At 38.1% G+C, this 24,946-nt stretch overlaps 1 protein-coding gene across 1 annotated transcript; it reads right to left on the reverse strand.

Moving 5' to 3' along the window:
* Positions 1 to 1,298: 1,298 nt before the first annotated feature.
* Positions 1,299 to 24,458, reverse strand: YEATS4 (YEATS domain containing 4). The gene is made up of 7 exons (XM_052640749.1): positions 24,262 to 24,458; positions 21,300 to 21,419; positions 18,763 to 18,829; positions 18,566 to 18,660; positions 14,390 to 14,482; positions 14,210 to 14,297; positions 1,299 to 1,944 (listed from the first exon to the last, which is right to left on the reverse strand). The coding sequence occupies exons 1-7, from the start codon at positions 24,310 to 24,312 to the stop codon at positions 1,775 to 1,777; spliced, it is 684 nt and encodes a 227-aa protein (XP_052496709.1). The 5' UTR covers positions 24,313 to 24,458; the 3' UTR covers positions 1,299 to 1,774.
* Positions 24,459 to 24,946: the final 488 nt, after the last annotated feature.

A 24,946-nucleotide genomic window follows, 5' to 3' on the forward strand; every position in this document is an offset into this window, starting at 1 on the left:
AATGATGCTGGGCATCCCTTCATGTACTTACTAGCCATTTGTATTTCTTTGGATAAATGTCAACTCAATCCTTTGTTCATTCAAAAACTGGGTTGTTCTTGTTATTTTGATTACAAAGATTCGTTGCATACTTATGGAAGACCTTACTTTAAGCCAACACAGAAATAAGACCTGACAAAGGGCTAGATTGACTCATGATTATGTATTTTAAACTCTTGTATTCATCCATGCATAAAGTCAGAATTACCTCTATGAACTTCAGCTTTATGAATACATTCTTAGGGGCTAATCTTATGGAATAATGGAGGGATGATCTCCCATGTCAGGGTTCAAGTAGAATGGGACTTTCCCATTCTTTTTCTGATCTATCCCCAAGTCTACCCCACACTGTGGGCATTGGGCTAGAGGTAGGGTAAAGCTGAATGAAGCCTGGCATAACTAGAAGTGCCATCTCCAACACCCCCAACCAGATCTCCTGGCAGAAATTTCAGACCACAGAGAGTTTTGCATACCTCCATAATGTTTATAAATGTCACAACCTAAAAAAATAAAGCAACAAGGTAAAAATTAACCAATCTACCAGGGCAGATAGATTAAAAGTATCTTAAAGTACTAGTGGCTAGTTATCACTCTCCAGAAGGTATTAAATCTGCATTAGGCACAGGCATAGCTTTCATTTTTAGGAACTTGTAACATATTCGTATTACGTTTTCCAAAATACTTTCCTACTTACTGTTGTTCCTAGGTTGCCAAGATGGGTTAGCCAATAAAGCCTTAGAAATTAAGTACCACTAGTGTTCAAATTAGATGACTCAAAAGTACAGGGCTGGGATGTCCCTGGTGGTCCAGTGGCTAAGACTCTGTGCTTCAAATGTAGGGGCCTTAGGTTTGATCTGCAGTCAGGAAACTAGATCCCTTACGCTAAAACTATGATCCAGCAAAGTCAGGGAAAAAAAAAAAAGTAGAGGGCTCACCATGTGGATTTGAACAAGACAGCCTGAGGGAGAAGGTAGAGAAATCAGAGGTAGTTTACAAAATTGTTGCATAGATGTATCCTATGTGTCTTTGGAACATGCACAAGGGATTGAATATTGTTCTATGTGAAAACTAATGACATTGCGGTAGTTAGGCAGAACAATACTTCAGATATGATCTTGGCCATCTGAGAGCTTTGGTATGTTACAATGACTGCAAATCAGAGATACATGGTCACAATACTATGGAGATACATTAGTCGTAATGAGAGAGTTCCAGGGGCTTCAAGACAAAGAAACCCATCAAAAGGCAGAAATAGCATATGCAGACTACATTTATTCAGTGCTTACTGGACACCGGGCACATCAGGTACAAAAGAGCTGGGATGGGGGAGGTAAAAATTTAATACACACATTAATTTTATGACTAATTCTAACTACTAGGGGAAGTACAAAATTTGTACAAGTTATACTTTATAATGAAATTTCAATGCCTGTCAAAAGGATAAGCTATACATACAATGCAATAAAAATGTTTTAAAATTGTGCTTAACATCACAGAACTACTCCAAAATGGGTTGGTAAAATACCTATACACCATTCATTCTTATTATACACATATTTCACATTAAAGATTGCTGGTAAAGTACAAATACTTTGACCCCATTGCTGAAAAATTTATGGTCGACAACTATATACAAAGTTCCTTTTAGAAACACTGTAGCATTTGTAGTCCATCTCTCCTTTAAAGTCCACCTTATTTTCATCTTAGCTCACTATCAAGTTGTCTTCAGAACTGTTTATATTTCTTTTGTCTGATCATCTTCTTCCAGTTTTCTGATTTCATTTTTTAAACAATTTATAGTTTCACGACTTGCTTTTAATCTCTCTTTAAGCTCTGCAATTTCAAAGCTTGTTTTTTTTTTTGCAGCTTCTAATTTTTCTCTGGTTTTCACTTCAAGTTCTGCAACTAAAGAAAACAGACTGTTATTAATTTATTGCATTTTTCTCATATGTCTGAGATATGTCACAGAGTAATAAATGTGACATTCCGTTAGGTCAATGTTTCCATGATGAAATGCAAACAACTTAAGATATGTAACTAAACACAGGAGGGTGGGTGAGAAAGTCTCAACTCTCAAGAGAGGATCTAAGACGTTTTCTATCACAAAGAATAGAATTCGGGCCACCAGTATTTTAATTCACACTTAAGATTTTAAGACATAATGTCCTTGTTTTTCTCCATTTACATACTAATTTGGAAATTAGGGAGTATATAGTCCAAGAGACTTCCAAGTAATAAGACTTCACTAAAAAGAGGATTCTTAAATTTACGTGTAGGAAAAACTTACATAACAAAACCACACTGGTAAACCTGTACCTTTTTCAAAACAGAGTAGTAACTACCTAGGCTTGAATTCTAGCTCTACTAGTTGTGCCACTCTGAATAAGCTATTTTTTTAATCTCCATGCTCATTTCCTCATTTCTAAAATACAGATTATAATGGCAAACACCTTGTGATATTATTTGCTTAAAAGATTTAAAATGAATATCATCTGGCACATAAAAACATATTAAGTACTATTATGACAGAGGAACATTAAATATTTAAAACATTCTAGCTGGCTATGTAACAAATTACTAAAGAAAAATATCATTACTGCAAAATAAACTATATTTATTTAAATATTCCACTTGGATAGTGTAGTACCATGTTTTATAGAGAAAAAAATGTCTACTATCACCCAACATTTCCACCTTGTAGACATTTCAGGTAATTGCTGTTAAGGGACAGCTGTACTTTTGTTAATGTAAAATGATCACTAGTTGGCAGCAGCATGGATTGAAGGAAAAAAAACTAAAACCTTTTAAAATCAGAAAGACTTGAGTTCAAATACACCTTTGGTCCCTTACTAGCTGAATGCTGATATCTCTCTCACTTAATTTCTTCTTTCTATATAATACAGTTAAAACTTTGTATTTCACAGAGGATTTAGGATTAAGCAATACATGTAAAAACCATTCAGCATGTTAAAAACACATAATGTGTTCTTATTTTGCCCACTGCTGGTGACTTTCTTTTTGTGATACATTTTACATTGCCAAAACAATCCACATTTTTCTTTGTAATTTTTCATTGTTTTTATTTTTTAAATTATTTTTGAAAATAGATAGTACATACACCTGATACAAAATTAAAAGGCTGAAAATTGTGTGATAAATTCCTGTAAATAGTAATTGCTAGGTTGAAGAATAACTGTGCTTATAATTTTGGAAGAATGCCAAGTGACTCTTAGAGGTTCTATTATTAATTTATAATCTCATTAGCATAGTATGTCTGTTCCCCTACTGCATCAACTTTTTGGTCTTAAATAATCTGGAAGGTTAAAAATTATATTTCAGAATAGTTTTAATTTGCACTTCTATTACTTCTGAGATTGATAATCTTTTAATATGGTTAGGGGATATTTCTCCCTTTCTTTCTATGAACTGCCTATTTATCCTTTCCTCTGTTTTCTATTAGGTGACTGGCCCCTGCCTTTTAAAAAACTGAGGTATAATTGACATACAACATATGAGTTTCAGGTGTACAACATAATGAGTCAATACTTGTATATACTGCAAAATGATCATCACAGTAAGTCCGAAGTTAACATCTGTTACCATATATACAAAAAAGATCTTCACGACCCAGATAATCACGATGGTGTGATCACTCACCTAGAGCCAGACATCCTGGAATGTGAAGTCAAGTGGGCCTTAGGAAGTATCACTATGAACAAAGCTGGTGGAGGTGATGGAATTCCAGTTGAGCTATTTCAAATCCTAAAGATGATTTGAAAGTGTGAAAGTGCACTGCTTCACTGCACTGCTGTGCAAGTGCAGCACTCAATATGTGGGCAAATCTGGAAAACTCAGCAGTGGCCACAGGACTGGTAAAGGTCAGCTTTCATTCCAGCACCAAAGAAAGGCAATGCCAAAGAATGCTCAAACTATCACACAATTGCACTCATCTCAAACGATAGTAAAGTAATGCTCAAAATTCTCCAAGCCAGGCTTCAGCAATACATGAACTGTAAATTTCTAGATGTTCAAGCTGGTTTTAGAAAAGGCAGAGGGACCAGAGAGCAAACTGCCAACATCCGTTGAATCATCGAAAAAGCAAGAGTTCCAGTTTTAAAAACATCTATTTCTGCTTTTTTGACTATGCCAAATCCTTTGACTGTGGATCACAATAAACTGTGGAAAATTCTGAAGAGATGGGAATACCAGACCACCTGACCTGCAGCTTGAGAAACCTATACGCAGGTCAGGAAGCAACAGTTAGAACTGGACATGGAACAACAGGCTGGTTCCAAATGGGAAAAGGAGTATGTCAAGGCTGTATACTGTCACCCTGCTTATTTAACTTATATGCAGAGTACATAAAGAGAAATGCTGGGCTGGAAGAAGCACAAGCTGGAATCAAGATTGCCGGGAGAAATATCAATAACCTCAGATATGCAGATGACATCACCCTTATGGCAGAAAGTGAGGACGAACTAAAGAGCCTCTTGATGAAAGTGAAAAAGGAGAGTGAAAAAGTTGGCTTAAAGCTCAACATTCAGAAAACGAAGATCATGGCATCTGGTCCCATCACTTCATGGCAAATAGATGGGGAAACAGTGGCTGACTTTTTTTGGGGGGGCTCCAAAATCACTGCAGATGGTGATTGCAGCCATGAAATTAAAAGACGCTTACTCCTTGAGAGAAAAGCTATGATTAACCTAGACAGCATATTAAAAAGCAGAGACATTAGTCAACAAAGGTCCGTCTAGTCAAGGCTATGGTTTTCCCAGTAGTTATGTATGGATGTGAGAGTTGGACTATAAAGAAAGCCAAGCACAGAAGAATTGATGCTTTTGAACTGTGGTGTTGGAGAAGACTCTTGAGAGTCCCTTGGACTGCAAGCAGATCCAACCAGTCCATTCTGAAGATCAGCCCTGGGTGTTCTTTGGAAGGACTGATGCTACAGCTGAAACGCCAATATTTTGGCCAACTGATGCAAAGAAATGACTCATTTGAAAAGACCCTGATGCTGGGAAAGATTGAGGGCACGAGGAGAAGGGGAAGACAGAGGATGAGATGGCTGGATGGCATCACTGACTCAACTGACATGGGTTTGGGTGGACTCCGGGAGTTGGTGATGGACAGGGAGGCCTGGCGTGCTGTAGTTCATGCAGTCGCAGGAGTTGGACATTGAGTGACTGAACTGAACTGAACCATATTTAGTTACGAATTTTTTTCTTGTAAGGAGAAATTTTAAAATCTACTCTTAGCAACTCTCAAACATGCAATATAATATTATTAACTATAGTCACTATGTTGTAAATCATATCACCTCTTATTTATAACTAGAAGTTTGCACCTTTTTGGCCATGGCCCCCTCAACCCCAACCTCTGGCAACCACTAATCTGTTCTCTGTTATTTTTGAGCTTTTTTTTTAGAGTCTACATATAAATAAGATTACACTGTATTTGGTTTTCTCTGATTTATTTCACTTAGCATAATGCCCTTGAGGTCCATCCATGATGATGCAAATGGAAAGATTTCTTTTTAATGGCTGAATATTATTCCATTATGTGTGTGTGTGTGTGTGCATGTGTATATATGTATGTATGTATGTATATGTATATAAAACACACTTCTTTATCCAGTCATCTATTGATGGACACTTACGTTGTTTTCCTATCTTGGTTATTGTAAATAATGCTGTAATGAACCAGAGAAGGCAATGGCAACCTACTCCAGTACTCTTGTCTGGAGAATCCCATGGACCTAGGAGCCTGGTGGGCTGCAGTCCATGGGGTCGCTAGGAGTCAGACACGACTGAGCGACTTCACTTTCACTTTTCACTTTCATGCATTGGAGAAGGAAATGGCAACCAACTCCAGTGTTCTTGCCTGGAGAATCCCAAGGATGGAGGAGCCTGATGGGCTGCCGTCTACAGGGTCCCACAGAGTCAGACACGACTGCAGTGACTTAGCAGCAGCAGCTGTAACAAACATGGGGTGTATATATCTTTCCAAGTTGGTGTTTTCGTTTTCCTTCAGGCCATACCAGAAGTGGAATTGTTGGATCATATGGCAGTTCTACTTTTATTTTTTTGAGGACCCTCCACACTGTTTTCCATAGTGGCTACACCAATCAACACTGAATAAGGGTTTTCTTTTCTTCACATCCTTGCCAACACTTGTTATTTCTAGTCTTCTTGATAACAGCCATTCTGCTGCTGCTGCTAAGTCGTTTCTGTCGTGTCCGACTCTGTGTGACCTCATAGACGGCAGCCCACTAGGCTCCTCTGTCCCTGGGATTCTTCAGGCAAGAATACTGGAGTGGGTCGCCATTTCCTTCTCCAATGCATGAAAGTGAAAAGTCAAAGTGAAGTTGCTCAGTCATGTCCGACTCTTTGCAACCCCACGGACTGCAGCCTACCAGGCTCCTCCATCCAAGGGATTTTCCAGGCAACAGTACTGGAGTGGGGTGCCATTGCCTTCTCTGAACAGCCATTCTAACAGACATCAAATAATATTTTGTGGTTTTGATTTGCATTTCCCAGATGATAAGTGATATTGAGCGTATTTTTGATATCTGTTGGCCATCTGCATGTCTTCTTTGAAAAAATATCTATTTAGCTCTTCTGTCCAGTTTTAATTGAATTGTATGCTTTGTTTGGCCATTGAGCTGTATGAGTTCTATATATATTTTGGAAATTAACTTTTTATCAGATACATGATTTGCAAATATTTCCTCCCATTTAGTAGGTTTCCTTTTAATTTTGTTGATGGTTCTTTTGCTCTGAAGCTTTTAAATTACTGGTTATTGGCCTTTTAAAATGATGTGAGGAGCTCTTTATATCGAAAAGAAACAAGTCATCTGTGATAGAAGTACAATATTTCTTTTCATGGTTTGTCTGTCCTTAGACTTGGTTGACAATGCAGAAATTTTTACCCCCTTGCTCCCCTACTCTCTTCATATCAATTAAAAGACATACAGAGAGTGAAAGCAAGCTTCGCCGGTGGCTCAATGGTAAAGGCTCTGTCTGCAATGCAGCAGATGCAAGACAGGTAGGTTCAATCACTGGACTGGGAAGATCCCTTGGAGAAGGAAATGGCGATCCACTCCAATATTCTTGCCTGTGAAATCCCATGGACTTCTGGGCTTCCCTGGTGGCTCAGACGGCAAAGAATCTGCCTGCAACGAGCGAGACCTGGGTTCTATCCCTGTGTTGGGAAGAGCCTCTTGGAGGAGGGCATGGCAACTCACTCCTGTATTCCTGTCTAGAGAACCCCCATGGACAGAAAAACCTGGTGGGCTACAGTCAATGGGGTTGCAAAGAATCAGACACAACTGCAGTGACTAAGCACATACATGGATTTCCAGAGAAGCCTGGTGGGCTACCATCCGTGGAGCCACAAAGAGCTGGACACAACTGAGCGACTAAACAATAGCAGAGTGAAAGGCACACTGACAGAGGCACATTGACAGTGGATTGACAGAGGCTGGGACACAGACGTAGGAGATAGACAAGAAAGAAAAATGCATTACAGTGTCATGAGGTAATTAGGGAGCTATAAAGCAGACAGGATTCATATCAAGGGGAGAGAGAGAGAGAGTGTGAGTGAGTGTGTGTGTGTGTGTGTGTGTGTGCGCGTGTGTGTATCAAGGAATGTTTCTTGGCAGAAGTAAAATCTGAACTGAGTTTTAAAGAATAAGATAGGAATTAGATGAAGTGGGACACAGCAGGCCTTGGAGACAGTACAGAAAGATGTGGGAAACAACAAGGACTTTATGACTGTAACAGGTAGTTTTCAATCTAGTCAGGAAGACTTAATTTAACTCATCTGTTAGAGGACAGCATTCATTGTAGACATAGATCTTTGTTCTTTGATTTAGTTACCATACTGTATTTTTGATAAATCATAAAATTGCCAAGGGTACCATATATAGGAGAAATGGGTTAATGAGGAAATCCTAAAGAAAACATTTAAAAACTTGTTTTAGCCTGTTCGAGTTTTCTGCTTCCTATATATTAAATGTTTACACATACATTTAAGATATATATGTGCATATATATGTGTGTGTCCATGTGTGTATGTATGTATGTACACATGTGTATGTATGTATGTATGTATGTGTGTGTGTTCAGTTGTGTCTGACTCTGAAATTCCATGGGCTTATAGCATATATAAATATATATAAAATTTCTATTTTAAATTCCAAATGAAGCCTCAATTTACAGTAAACCAATCCAAAGAAGAACCGTTAGTTTTGCAAAGCAAATGTAACGCACTGGTTAGAAGCACAGGCTTTTTACAAAGAGAAACAACAGTTTATTGGTTAAGAGTACAGACTCTGTGTGGGTTTAAATCCTGGCTCTGCTGAGTGATTCAGGGCAAGATCAAAACTCTCTACGCAAAATGGGGTTAACAGTAGTACCTCCCTCTGAGGGCTATTAAGGGAATTCCTAAGGGCTTCCCTTGTGGCTCAGCTGGTAAACAATCTGCCTGCAATGCAGGAGACCTGGGTTCAATCCCTCGGTTGGAACGATCCTCCTGGAGAAGGGAAAGGCTACCCACTCCATTATTCTGGCCTGGAGAATTTCATGGACTCTATAGTCCATGGGGTCGCAAAGAGTCAGACATGACTGAGCAACTTTCACTTCACTTCAGAAATGTACAGCACTTATCTAGTACGTGTAAGCTCTATTAAGCATTCAATATCAGTTTAGTTATTCCTTATTGAAGCAACTTCTATTAAAAGCTAGACCATTAGTGCTTAAGTCAATTTCTGCAGGTTTACCAATATAAATATCTTTATAAACTTTTAACGTGCTTTATAATGAGCAACCTTTATCTTATTACTCTGTCTACAAATATTACAATGCTTTTAGACCCTAAGTTCTGAGGACTGCCTAGGAGACTGGGCTGTACCACTCACTCACTCATATTAATTGAGCAAGTTTCTTACCAATGTGTGCCTCAGTTTCCTTTTCTAAATGGACTACCTAAAAAAAGTTATTATAGATATAAATGAGCTTATACATGTATAGACTACAAAAGTACTCAACAAATCTGATATTATTACCAAATATTGAGTATAATGTTCTCAAACTGGTAAAAGTGCATCTATCTTTTTTTACACCTTTGATTAATATTCCCAAATTGCTTTCCTAAAAGGCCTATTCACATAAACAATTCATGAGAAGACAGTGTTCACCACATCCTTACTAGGTACAACTATGAAAGATTTCTTTTGCATATTTGATACAAATATAGCCATACATTATTATTGGTTTGCATTTTAAAAATTACTAGCAGGGTCAAATATTTTTCTTTTTATTTACTAACCACCTTTCTTCTGTCTAGTCCACTCCTTTGTCCTTTGTTTTAAACTGAAGTTTAAAACTATATTCTATTTTTTCTAGAGTTTTACAGCTTTTAATCCTTTGTCATATCTTCCAAAAATCTATTTTTTCTTTTTTTGCCCTTTTGAAATGCATAAGTTACATACCTTTTGCAAAAAAAATTTTTTGTCTTTCAATGTAATTTCTTCTAACACCTCAAATTTAGAAAGTCTTCCCTAGCCAAGATAGATAGTCATTTCTCTAATTTTTTAAACAGGTTAATTGATATAAAAAAAAATTTAGGGACTTCTCTGGTGGTCCAATTGTTAAGACTCTGCACTTCCAATATAAGGGGCACGGGTGTGATCTTTGCTTGGCCATATGCACATGGTATGGCAAAAAAAAATCAAAAAACAATTAACCATCATTAACTAAAATGGAATTTTTTAAGTGCCATGAAGCAATGATCTAAATTAAGTTTTCTTCTCAAAAGTTATCAACTGTGCCAATACCATTTACAGAATTATCTTTTTCTTCCTTATAGATTTGATGCTGTTAAGAAAATAACCTCAAGATAGGTGAAAAGACAGCCTTCGGAATGGGAGAAAATAATAGCAAATGAAGCAACTGACAAACAACTAATCTCAAAAATATATAAGCAACTTATACAGCTCAATTTCAGAAAAATAAATGACCCAATCAAAAAATGGGCCAAAGAACTAAACAGACATTTCTCCAAAGAAGACAAACAGATGGCTAACAAACACATGAAAAGATGCTCAACATCACTCATTATTAGAGAAATGCTAATCAAAACCACAATGAGGTACCATTTCACGCCAGTCAGAATGGCTGCTATCCAAAAGTGTACAAGCAATAAATGCTGGAGAGGGTGTGGAGAAAAGGGAACCCTCTTACACTGTTGATGGGAATGCAAACTAGTACAGCCACTATGGAGAACAGTGTGGAGATTCCTTAAAAAACTGGAAATAGAACTGCCTTATGACCCAGCAATCCCACTGCTGGGCATACACACTGAGGAAACCAGAATTGAAAGAGACACGTGTACCCCAATGTTCACTGCAACACTGTTTATAATAGCCAGGACATGGAAGCAACCTAGATGTCCATCAGCAGATGAATGGATAAGAAAGCTGTGGTACATATATACAATGGAGTATTACTCAGCCATTAAAAAGAATACATTTGAATCAGTCCTAATGAGGTGGATGAAACTGGAGCCTATTATACAGAGTGAAGTAGGCCAGAAAGAAAAACACCAATACAGTATGCTAACACATATATATGGAATTTAGAAAGATGGTAATGATAACCCTGTATGCGAGACAGCAACAGAGACACCGATGTATAGAACAGTCTTTTGGACTCTGTGGGAGAGGGAGAGGGTGGGATGATTTGGGAGAATGGCATTGAAACATGTATAATATCATATACGAAACGAATCTCCAGTCCAGGTTCGATGCAGGATACAGGATGCTTGGGGCTGGTGCACTGGGATGACCCAGAGGGATGGTACGGGGAGGGAGGTGGGAGGGAGGTTCAGGATGGGGAACACATTCACACCCAAGGCGGGTTCATGTTGATGTATGGCAAAACCAATACAATATTGTAAAGTAATTAGCCTCCAATTAAAATAAATTATATTTTTTTAAAAAAAGAAAATAACCTCAAGATAATACAAAAATGCAGTTTACTAATAAAAACTTCCTAAGGTTGGGGCTTCCCTGGTGGCCCAGTGGTTAACTCAGCTGCTGATGCAAGGGACACATGTAGACCCCTAGTATGGGAAGAGTCCACATGCAGTGGGGCAACTAAGCACATGCTCCACAACTACTGAGGCTGTGCTCTAGGGCCTGTGCTCCCCAACAAGAGAAGCCACTGCAATGAGAAGTCCATGCACTGCAATGGAAAGTAACCTCCACTTGCTGGAATTAGAGAAGGACTTCCTGCAGCAACAAAGACCCAGTGCAGCCCAAAATAAATTTGAAACATGGACCAAGGAGTCTAACACGTGCGTGAGTCAGGGGCTCTGCACAAAAGCCAGGCGTGGAGGGAGGTGGGGGTTGGAGCGGATCATGCCTGGGGGGGTTTCAGGTCATGCCAGTTGGCGAAGCAAGCACACAGGGTAAGCGGTGATAATGTCGGCCACCCACCTGCCTTGAAAAATAATCTAAATAAATTTAAAAAAGAAACTTTCCAAGGTTATAAAGCTCCACATATAAGCTTTAATATAACGAAAGTAGTTTGTGGGAAAGTCTTTTTATAAAACACATTTGTTTTTACTGTTACACACATATGAATTAATGATATTAGTCTTGTTGAAAACACAGAAATGCAGGCACTTGAATTTTAAAAGGGAATTTTTCTCTATGAATATGAAATGGGAGAAAGATTTATAATGAAGAGAAAATTACCAGTAACAAATTAAAACAGCATATTACTAACGCTTTTCACCTTTTCGAAGTGATCATATACATTTCTGTTTTATGTTCACGACAAAGTAGACCATATTTTCAGATGTAGAAAATGAAGCATAAATCCTTTTAATGAGTGTGATTTGAAATTTTAAATGACTACCAAGTGGCAATTTTAATCAGTATTCAGATCACTTAACCCCCCAGTCATGGGTTTCATGAAAACACAAACACTACTATAACCATTAACGGTTTAACAGCAATCTCTTTCCCCAGCAGGGCATTTTCATCCCCTCACCCTTTTCTTTTACTGGATCACTTCTTTCAGCCTACACCTACATTTACTGGTCCACTTCCCCCGGAAAACACTGGCCTCTGGACCCCAAATCCTGCTTTTCCTACTGCTTCAAGAGCTCCTTTCCCTTTACAGGTCAAACTCCAAGACAGGCTTATCCATAGCACCTGTCTCCAGTGTCTCATCTCATTCTCTCTGGATCCACTTCAATGGATGTCTGTCCTTACTATTCTCCTTCAACTGCCCCACTGAGGTCACCAAGGAATTTCACGTTGCTATCACCTATATCGCCTATTTCTTGGCTCTTATCTTACTTGCTCTCTAAGAGGTACACAGCTAACGACTATTTCCGGATGAACCTTCTTCACTTGGCTCTAGGGTATTATGTGCACCTAGCTTTACTCCCTCCACACTCATGTTCATCTTTTTTTTTTTTTTTAAACTAATTTCCTTAGCCAGTCATCTCCTTAATCTCTAAATTTTGGGAAAGCCTAGGGCTCAATCCTTGAACCTCTGTTTATCTTCACTTACTCTACTGATGATACCATATGGCCTCACAATTTATAAATCCATCTATATGCCCAGACCGTTTCTTGAATACCAGACTTTGAGTACAATTCCCTTCTCAACATCTCCACTTACATGTCTTACAGGCGTTTCACACTCATCATGTCCAAACTTTACTTCTAATCTTTCCCCTCAAAGCTGCCCCTCCCAGACTTCCTATCTCTATGAAAAGCAACAATAATTTTTTGTTTGTTTCCTTCTTCAGGCTCCAAACCTTAAGAGTCATGTTTTGTATTAATATACCTTCTTCTCACATCTTATTAAACCATCAGCAATCCTACTGTACCTATCTTTAAAACAGAACCTCCATTGCTGCCCCATTGGTACCACTCACAACTCTATCACATCTGGACAATTGCAACAACCTCCTAACTACTCTGCTGCTACTCTTTCTGGCTTATAGTCTAATCTCAATATAGCAACCAGGGTGACTGATCTTTTGAAAATGTTACTCCTATAATGTCACTCTGCTGCTCAACACCCACAAAAAAACTTCACATCTCCTTAAAGTCCTTATAGTTACCTTTAAGACCCTGTTTGACCTGGTCCTCTATTAACTTCTTACTTCTTTGGCCTCGTCTCCCAATCCATGTCCCCTCTACTCCAGTCACACTTGCCTTTCTGTTATTCCTTGGATACGCCAAGCCTGCTCTTACCTCAGGGCTCCTGCCCTTGCTGCCCCTCTACACATAACATGCCTCCCTCATGCAGCTGCATGGCTCATTTCCCCACTCCTTTTGGTATTTGCTTGAACGCCACAATTTCAGGAAGCATTCTCTGACGTGATATTTAAAACTCTAACAATCTCCTTGCACCAGAAGCACTCCCTCACCTGCTCTAGGTTTCTCCATGCCATCCAATCACTACCTAACATTCCATTGTTCTATTTATTGGATATTTCTCTTCCTTCCACTAGAATGTAAGCTCCATGAGGACAGGGCTTTTGTCTGGTTTAGACACTGCTTTATCTTCTGAACCTAGAACAATGCTTGGCATAGTACTGATGCTCAATATATATTGTAAGCAAATAAATGAAAGATCAAAGTAACAACTGAATAAATGGTAACATAAATGTCCACATGGGGTTGCTAAATAGGTTTCATCTTGAATGACAAATGCAAATGATTGATGCAGCTGCATGAAATGCTGTGTAGAGAGAGAGAGATGCTAACCACAGTACACTAAAGTATAATGTTATGCAAGGTTCTTCACACCATCATTAGCAAAGACTAGTATACACAGAAAATGGTTGAGTGACAGGTTCAGTGAGATTAATGACAAGCTACACTTAAATGAAATTAGTGAATAAAAGACAAACAGTATTTCAGAGTGTGTGAGCAGCTGTCTTTTACCTTTTTGAAAGTTGGCCTACTTTGGGAACTATTTAAAGCATCCTTATTTGTTCTTTGGTAATACATATTTTGTTTCCTAACTCCTAAAAATTTAACCTATACATAATAAAAAAATTTAATAGTCACTTATCATACAATCCTTTCATCATCACTGAATACATTATTACTCAGGATTAATTATAAACTCATGGTACTTACATTCTGTTTCATGCTTATAGGCTCCTAAGGTAAGCTGACGAGATGTTGTCAATAATTGTTGCATCATTGCTGTTGGGTCTTGAAATATCTAATGGGATAGAATGGGAAAAAAAAGCCCTGTAACTTCAAAATCTACAAATTGAAAATGCTTTAAAAACTCTTATTATAAAATCTTCTTACCATTTCATCATAAAACTCTGAAACCACTGTTTTTTTCCCCAGCATTGCATTGGTGTCTGACTGAAACAGCTTTAATAAATGATACAGTGTTACCTGTGAAATAAAAACAGATATGACATCCGTGGGTGGTTTTTATCATCATCATATGAGATTATTATTTCTCTAACTGATTTACAGTTACAGAAGTAACTACTAAAGTAAAGCAGTAAACCTATCAAATTCAGGATCTTGTCACAACTACAACTTACAGTGGCAGATCATCCGAACTCTGACTGTACTTTTATTTTCCTATTAGGTATTAACATCTATCCATATCTGTTTAATATGTATGCTACAAAGAGGATAAGTAAAGACTGGCTACAAAGCATTCCAGAGAGTGACTGTATATAAAAATAACACAAGATATGGCTATGCAAATTAAACTGGGAAATCACTAAGACAAAAAGTCTTTTACTTATACAAATGAAATTTGCTTAACTGTGACAGATAAAGTTTACACATTCACTGTGAGGAAAAAAGATTTGATTTCAAAAGGAATGATCAATACTAAAATACTCAAGTTTTAGAGGACAAGTTAATTTCTCCAGTGTAATATTAAGATTATAACATAAGTAGCATAATAAGCAAAAAGTCAGCCACTGATAATTCACTTTGGCAAGAGCAACCTCTCTTCAAAATACTTGGAAACAGATATAATAAGACATCAACGGAAAAACTTTGCAGCACAATGTATGATTATTTGTACAAAACAAAATCTAGCAGGTAAAACATCAAAGGTTCATGCTGAAGTTGGAGAAGCAACTGAGAGGACTTGAAGAATTTTCCAAAAAGTCAGCTAAAATCATCATAAAAAGCAGGCATCATATTTAAAGCAGATAATTTGACAAATTTCTAGGACGACAGAAAGCAGATGAGACTACACCAATAGATAAACCATAATGGAGAAATTCATAACCGAAAAACTTAGGGAAGAAAACTACATTAGACGTGAGAGACAGTGGCCCCAGTGGAGCCCGAGAGAGACAGGTGTAGAAATCAAGAATGCTTTGGGTGGCTAGGTTGGTTAATCTTCCTTCTTCTCCTTTTACTCACAGACAAGAGAGCATATCCTCCTGTGGATCCTAGAATTCTTCACCCAATCAATCAATCATGAAGTAAAAATAAAGGTATTTTTAGAGAGCATTTACTCTGAAAATTTATTTCTTAGGCATCCTTTCTGAAGAAATTCCTCCAGCAAAATGAAAAAATAAATATGAAGACAAAGGATCATGTGTCATCCTCAGGAGTTGAGAGGCACTATCTAAAACTGAAAAATCCAAACTTAGGGATTTAAATACATCAGATACATGGGAATTAATTCCTAGAGAAACTGAAAACAGTAACTGTCGTTTTCCTGAAGAAGGGGTCAGAAATGGGGTTTCTATGTTATGAGGTTAAATTATACCCCCCTAAAGATAGTGAAGAATCTATACTTATCCTCAGTACCTGTGAATGTGACCATATTTGCAAACAGAGTCTTTGCAAATATAATCAAGTTAAGATGAAGTCACGGGGGGGCCCTAGCCCAATATGACTGATATCCTCATAAAAACGGAAGAGACCCAGAGATGGGAAGGGAGAGACGGCCATGTGACAGTGGAGGCAGAGACTGGAGTTAATGCTGGCACAGCCAAGAAACACCTGGGGCTACCACAAACTAGAGGAGGCAAGAAAAGATCCTCCCCTAGAGGCTTTGGAGAGAGCATGGCCAACATCTTGAAACTGGACTTCTAGTCTCCAGAACCAAGAGAATCAACTGCTGTTTTCACCCATTCAGTTTGTGATACTGTTATGGCAGCAACAGGAACTTAATACAGGAAGCTTGCACATTTTATTTTTTAATCTTTTAAAACCTATATATTATGTGTTTTATAATTTGAGCAGTATTGAAAACTACATCATAAAACTGCCCTTTCCCAACCTTGCTCAGATTTTGCGAGGCATTCATGCAGATACAGACAATGAAAAATTTCAAGACATAATGTCTCTAATTTACACTGATGCTTGAAGATTCTTAGAACAATGAAAATGCCTATACCTGCTGGCAATATTTCTAGGAATAAAACCCTAGTATTAGTATTTTGCTTTTAGAAACAACCATTCCTTTTACATAGTGGCTTCACCTGTAATAGGTTACTGGATAACGGAAGCAAATCACAAGTTACCCATGTCTTTCTTTTATAATTTAAATAAATCTTCATATGACTTATTTTCTATAAGAGTCAACTGAAAAACTATAATAGTTTCATTACACTGAAAGAACACAAGAACAGTTTGGAGTGGATAAAATTCAGGTTCATGTAGATCTACATAAAAACCTATCAATAAATTAATCACTGCAGAAGTGCAAAAGAATGTATTACCTTCCTTTCCCAAGAGTAGACTTTCAGAACTGTCTCATAATGAGGCTACATGATATAATGATTTCTTTCAGAGATGTATCTTCCAAGGTGGGGCAGGGTGGTGAGATGGGGGAGACAGATGAGGCGGCAGACAGGTAAAGCAGCACATTCTCAAAATAAAATGAATTCAAAGCAACCTTACGAAGTTAATAAGAACCTCAGCTCTAATAACATTAACAATTTCTCCCTCTCCCCTCTCTCAATATCTGCCATATTCTGTGCTCTATATTCCCAAATAAGACTATTTTGATCAAGGATAGGTGTAGTGTCTGATCTTTGTATCCTGACCTCTGAGAAGTATCTTGCAAATATATTCAATAATTTTTTGCCAAACAGAGTATCTGTGAGAGTATCACAGAAAGACAAGAATGGTAGGAGATACCAAAACGTTACCATATGGAAGATATTTAAATAACCATTTAGATGGATCTTCAGGAGGAAAATAAAAACAAACTAATCTATGAATAGTTATCAGGAAAAAGTTCAAGGAAGATTAATATAAAGTAGAACTTTCTGAAAACTAGAACTTCTCCAAATCTGAACAGGATGTTTCACTTCATGATGGAAGTTAGTCTTCTTTTCTTACTATACTGGAGGGGCTAAAGGAAACTTCTATGTAGTGGTCTACATCAACCAGTCCTAAATCCTACTGTGCATCAAAATTACCTGGGGGGTGCTGGCCCCTCTCCAAATCTATGAATCACCATCCAGAGAATGGGGACTAGATGTCTGAACTTCTAAAAAATACCTTAGGCATTTCTGGCGTAGTTAGTTAGGAACTAATTCTATCACTGGCCCAGGTGCTATTCAAGTCCTTTAAAAGCACACAGTTTTACAAATGTAATCAGATAATTAAAGTGTAAATGTTTGGTGCTGAAGGAATGAACTCAGTCTATCAAGACGAAAATTGATGATGATGAATGTTAAAACCCTGAAAGTGGAGTTGAACACTGACCATACAAATGTGCAATGAAATAGCCTGAGTTGTAACTCTGTGTTTAACAATAAAGCAGGCTTAGTGGTTTTAGTCAAAAGAGTAAAGGAAAGAGTATGACATCTGAATGCAAATGTACAGGTCCAAAAACTAGCTCTATCACAGTTAACTGTATTTTTGAGCACAAGACTTTATCTCTGACCCTTAGTATCCTCATCTCTAAAAAGAGGATCTCACCAACTTCACCAAGTTGCTGAGGGCTCAAAGCGAAAACTTCTGGGACTTTTTACATTAGCTAGTAACAACTGGAAGAAGAGAGCAAATGATGAAAAAGTAGTTATAATAAGGAATCATGAATAAGATAAAGCTGCTAGTACTGATGACAGTATGAAAAAGTAAAAAGGCATTCTAGGGTTTTTAACTAGACACTGGACACTCCCATTTCAGAAAGTATATGGACTCAACTTGTTTATTACTAATAACCAAAAAATACTAATGAATTTTAGACCTTTTTTTGCTTTAGTAATCATATAATTTCCATGATTTCTTTCAAATAACTGTTCATACTGTATTCCTTCCTTTTACACTTGGAAAATAAAAGATTTTTGAAAGGCATTTCATTTAAAAAGGAAAAACCTTAACGCATGGCAAGGTATAGCAAGACATAAACTTATATAAACTATACTTGAATAAAAAAATGTCAACATACAGCTTGTATATGTTGTCTAATGTACTATTACATTACATTTTTACAATTACTAAAAAATCCATTTTATATCTACAAAGAGTAACATTACTCACAGGTCTTTCATTAGGATCAATGAAAAATATTTTGATGATTATTTCGAATTCACCCCATCCTGTTTCAGTAATCTCATATGGAGGCTTAGTAACAACTAAAACAAAGAAAAAAGAAAACAATCAGGAATTTTTAATTGCTGATACAATTTCCTAGTTCTTTTATATTTTGTATGTTATGAATAACAGAACTACTGTACCTCTCAAAGGATTGCCATAGCTTTCATGTAATTTAAATTGGATTTTCTTCACATATGCTGACATATCCTAAAATACAGAAGAATTAATTAGTTCTGCCATCTACATATAAAAATTAGAGGGGAAGAAATGCCTAAGAAATATGAATTACAACCTGGAGGTTTGTTTTTTAAGCAAAGGAAGCTTATGCCAGATTCTTTCATAATTCATCATACATATAAGTATATATGTCTCTATTCACGTGTGTTACAAATCTTATGTTTATGTACCTCTGAGTATTGTTTGCTAATATCTGTTGACAATATTCAAAATCAATTCTGATTTTTCCATAAAAACAAATACATTTTTTCCATGTGGTAGTAGACTGTATCAATACTTCATTTTATTGCTTAATAATATTTCACTGTATGAATACACCATATTTTATTTATCCACTTATCAGTTTGGAGACATCTGGGCAATTATGAGTAATGTCACTGAATATTTACATACAAGTTTTTGTGTGGACTTTGAAAGTTTTTTGTCTTTTAATGTTGTTTAATACGTGATAGTATAACTGCTGAAGAAGAAACATTATCAAGCTTAGTTGGTTTCACTATTTTAATTCAGTCTTTTGGTGAAATATACCAAGAAAAGATAAACAGAAATCAAAGGTCAACTAGAATCTTCTTTGCCCTTGAAATAAAGATAACTTTGGGTTGCAACACTACTTGCTGTGCTGTATTTTGCTTAATTTCAGCTCCAGTGGCCTACATTCAACTGCTGCTGCTGCCGCTGCTAAGTCGCTTCAGTCGTGTCCGACTCTGTGTGACCCCACAGACAGCAGTTCACCAGGCTTGCCTGTCCCTGGGATTCTCCAGGCAAGAGTACTGGAGTGGGTTGCCATTGCCTTCTCCGCTACATTCAACTAGTCACCTTTAAATTGCGGCTGCACTGAGTTCTATGTGGGCGTCCCTGGTGGCGCTAGTGGTAAAGAACCTGCCAGCCAGGGCAGGAGATAAGAGATGTGGGTTTGATCCTTGTGTGGAAGATCCTCTGGAGAAGGACATGGCAACCCGCTCTGGTATTCTTGCCTGAAGAATCCCATAGACAGAGGAGCCTGCATGGCTATAGTCCATAGGGCTGCAAAGAGCTGGACAAGACAGAAGCAAGTTAGCATGCAGGCACTGAGCTGAGTCACTATAAACTGTCCTACATGGCAGTTTAATGTGAGGCATGTTGTGTTTTATTTACTTCCAAACTGATCATCTCTTAATTTATTAAACATGACTGAACACAGTGTGGGGTTACAGGGGAAGATGACCCTTAAAACTGACACTATAAAGTTATTTTGAATAGTTACTAGATTCCTTCACAAAATGTGCCCCCTCCTTGATAAAGTATAAGTCCAAAATTCTTCTCTCTTACATGTGGTAAAAGTATTTGAAGCAGGATAACTTTATCATTATCAAGCTATGAATCTATCCTGTGGTTTTTGGCACCATTTTCAACTTTTCAGACGTTAACATCTCTTCATGATGCCTCTAAATGCCTTTACAGATGTTTCCAGATGGTGACAAATGATAACAATGATAACATAAATTCTCATTTGCCTTATTGCTTCCACTATATTGGATCAATAACAGCTGACATACAAAATGAAGAGTTTTAAACAGAGGAATATTTATTCATTTAGTACCTACTGAATACCTACTATGTACTGACTACATTCCAGGCATTAGAGATTCAGCCACAAAACCAAACTACCAGCAGCCAGATTATGTAGCAGTTTTGTCTTTCATCTTCTGATTATCAAATTATAACTTAAATTTATCATTCCTGAAACATGTGATTATATACAAGGCTACCTTAAGAGGTGGTGATTAGAAGACATACTATGTATACAGGACAGTTCTTGTTACCATCGTTGTTGTTTAGTCGCTAAGTTGTGTCCAGCTCTTTTGCTACCCCACAGACCACAGCCTGCCCAGCTCCTCTGTCCATGGGCTTTCCTAGGCAAGAATATTGGAGTGGGTTGCCAAGTTTTTCCCTGGGAATCTTCCCGACCCAGGGACCAAACCCACTTCCTCTGTATTAGCAGGTGAATTCTTAACCACTGAGCCAGCAGGGAAGCTCATAACTTAATTTTCATTAGAAAACAGTTTTGGAAAATTGATTTCTACTAACAAGTATACAAAGATGACAGTTCTTACTTTATTCTTTCAACTTTTGGGGTAACATTTCTACAATGGGCAATTTTTTTTTACCTTTTTTTTTAAAAAAAAACTTTTTATTCTGTACTGCAGTAAAGCTGATTAATAATGCTATGACAGTTTCAGGTGAACAGAAAGGACTCAGCCATACATATACATGTACCCATTCTCCCTCAAACTCCCCTCCCAATAACATTCAGCAGAGTTCCATGTACTACACAGCAGGACCTCGGTTATCCTACAATGGGACAATTTTATTATCAGTTACTATAAAATGACATTACAATTTATCTTCAAGCAAAACAAACCACAGTGTCAAAAAGGTTTTAGGAAAAAGAAATATTTACCTCATTTCTATATGGTTTTACATATACTGTCCACTGATGGGTGTGCCCATCTTCTTCTCTTTTCTTTCCAAAATATCGAGCAACATTACCATAAACTATTGGTTTAACGATAGTAACACCCTAAAATATAAACAATTTCAACATAAATTAACATTGTATCATTACCCAAATAAACAGAAGGAAAGCTTTGAAAGCCTGATTAAAGAAATGGCAGGCGGCCTAACAACCTAGGTTTGCATATACCATGGATTTCCCTTAAAAATCAATTCCAGACCATTGGCCTCATTTTATATTACCACAAATAACTAAATATCACAGTAATTACAGTGTTCTCACTTTGAAAACATCTATTTAAATCATATAAAGTACTTTGAGAGTTTCTATTTTTGCTTTGGTTATTTAATAAAGAAACAGAAAAGGTTCTTTATTTACAGACTTTAAAGAACAACCAGTAATTAATAGTCACTAACTTTGATTGTCATCACCTGATGGTAATGTCCTTATTAATCAGCTTACAGCAAGGTTTTCCAAAGCACAGTACAAAAATTAAAGGCAGTTTCAAAGAGAATTTTTTGGTAGAATAAGGGAAGCATTTTCTTTTTATTACTTGTGCTTACTTTAATCTATATTAGAAAAACCACAACTACAACTAGCAATTCAAATCACAATTTCAAGAATAGTAATGCTTAGGAAGGGACTTTAAACATTAGATTTAAACAAACAAGTTAAATATTACATTTGAATTCAGATAATGGCAGAGGCACTTGGAAGAGTCAAGCTTGATAAACACTTGACTGATGGCATGTTTGCTATATTTGTGCTCAGGTCTGTGATGCATGTACATGTTTCTGTGCACATCTCAGAACCGCAAAGGCAGAGTATGATGAAAAGGAGAGAGAAAAAAATTTCAGGAGAAAATGCTGAATGTTGCACATGAATTGAAGACTAACTGTTGAATAGTAGGAGTGTACCTGAAGGTCAAGACCAAGATATAGCATATGTAAAAAGTGTAGGGCCAATGTAATCAACAAGTAATAAGAAGAGGAAAAGCGGTGAACAAACAGAAAAAGTTTTTCCTTTTTTTTCAAACTTCTTATTCTGTATTGGGGTATAGCCAATTAACAATGTTGTGACAGTTTCAGGTGAACAGCAAAGGGACTCAGCCATACATACACATCTATCTATTCTCCCCCAAACTCCCCTCCCATCCAGGCTGCGAGAGTTGCACCTGCGATACAGTAGGTTGGTCATAAAGAGAAAAACTTCATTGCGACTAGGTAATCCTCAAATAAATCAATACCTATTAGCCTAAAGTTAATTCAGAAGAAGGCAAGCAGTTTCTATGGAAATTAAAAAAAAGTTACAGCAAGTGCACTTTTGGGGCACACAAAGATAGGGCCTCACCTTTAAGGACTGAATGAATAAACACAAAGGAGCACTGACAAGGTGAGTAGGTAACAGATTTCATAGCGCCAGTGTTGACAGGAACTTGTAGAGGTCTTCAAATATTTAAAGGGCTTTCATTTGCCAGTGGACTTTCTACTAGGATGAAATTTATCTAAATTGGAAAAAGGTGCTTACAAGATCAGGTAACAATCAGCAAGGAGAAGAAACAGGTCCCTAATTTTAAGTTTTAAATGACTAACTCACATCCATTTTTGGTGGAAAAGCATTTGAGGACTACAAGCCTGATCTCCTCACTTCATTTTGGACTTACAAGACTTTTAGAACCTAACATGATTACAAACTGAGAAAGCTCTGTAAGTTCTCCTCTGAAAGCTAATCTTACAATCCTCTTTTCTGTTTTCTCTTTTTTCCCTTATTTTTTATTATTATTTTTCAATCTTTTTATAATCCTCCTTTCTGTAGTACTTTCTTACCATTCCAAAATCTGGCCCCAAAGCAGAGAGAAAATATGTTTATGAAACTCCTACTACTATGAATTTTACCTGGCCATGTCTTTCCCCTTCCATTTAATTTCAGTAGCTTTTGAAACTTTCAAAGAGCTCTCACTTTATAAGAAGCATTAAAGCACTGTGTGTGACAACTGCATATACAGCATAAATTTCTGTAAACAATATGATATGGAGAAGGAGTCTTAAAACCTAGAGCAACTAGACTGGTGCCAAAATTGGGTGATTTCTTTTTGAAAAAATTTTTCTTTCTGTGGTAAATAAAAATCTGAAGGGGGTAAAAACCAATGTTATATCAGGAACCAGCTGGTCGTGACATAAAAAATTAATGTGCCAGGTAACGTATTAAAGTGGGAGGGAAATTTGTCACGGTGTCAAACATCACGTTAAGCTCGATTATAACTTTAATTACAAACTAAGAAACTAACGTGTACTGAATGTTGCCTATGTGCCAGGCATCTTCTTTGCCTTGATTAATTAGTATCCTGGCCGTAGCCTTGAGGCTTTCAAACACTACAAATTTGGGGAAGTCTTCGGAACTTTTCTACCGCCAGCTCTATCGTTATCACACTTGTAAATACTGGGAGTAACATTGCCTTTTTAAGGCTGCAATAGGGGCTGAGAGAATTCGGTAAAGCATTCACCTACGTGCTTCTTTAGCATGGAATCTGCTGTTGTTATCCCACAATAGGTGGGTGACCCCGACCCCGATTTACAGGTGACCTGGGTTGGAAGCGGATGAACACCAAGCCAGGATCTGCCAGCCCTCCAAGTGGCTTCTTCCTTGGCGACGACGTCCATCTCTCCCCCAGGCACCAAGGATTATGTCAGTTTATTTTGGCTGGGATGGAAGGGAGGGGGTTACACCTGAAGTTGGGGCCCAATGAAACCACGATTTTCCCTTTGGGGCTCTGAGTCGCCGTCCTCCTAGAAACCCCAGTTTCAGCCTGAGGCAAGAAGGAGCGAAAGCTGACCCTCCCCAGGCCGCGCTAGAAAGAGCCGGGACGAAAAAGATATTCCGTGAGGGGAGGCACCGGCCGTGCACTGACCTTCACTCTCCCGCCGGAGTCAGGCCCAAATTCGGCCATTCTCTTGAACATATTGTCTTACGGTAGAAGCCGCAGCCGCCAGGGAAAGAGACCGGGGCCGGCGGGCTCGCCGCTCCCTCAGAGACCCCACTCCTCCCGCGCGGGCCCAGGAGGAGGGTTTCTGGTCGAAGGAGGACGAGTCAGCGGGGTTCCGGTCGCCTAGGAAGCGCCAACTCCTCGCCGGGGACGGCGTCCCGGAAGCCCATTCAGCTCTGCTCTTGGTAAGGTCGGATCTAGAGTGGGCGGCAGCGGCGAAGTGTGCGCAGGCGCGACGAGCTCTCTTACACTGCGCACGCGCAGGGCCACTGCGGTGGGTGTCGGTGGACCAATCTCGGTTGCCAGGGTCAGAGGAAGCCGGCAATTTCCAGTCAGCATGTCGACGGCCCAGACCACCTGGCTTCGCAGTGACATAGAAACTGGCTGTTCGAGGTGATACATTGCCATCGCTAAAGCGTTACAGTTCTGAAATTATGTTCATGATAGCTCGGCTACTCACCGCTTTTCTTTGCGTTCAAGTAGCCGTCTCAGGGGACCACAGAGGATGAGACGGTTGGATGGCGTCACCGACTCATTGGATATGAGTCTGAGTAAACTCCAGGAGTTGGTGATAGACAGAGAGGCCTGGCGTGCTGCAGTCCGTGGGATC

The sequence above is a fragment of the Budorcas taxicolor genome, chromosome 5, assembly GCF_023091745.1.
Source record: "Budorcas taxicolor isolate Tak-1 chromosome 5, Takin1.1, whole genome shotgun sequence".
Lineage (NCBI taxonomy): Eukaryota > Metazoa > Chordata > Mammalia > Artiodactyla > Bovidae > Budorcas > Budorcas taxicolor.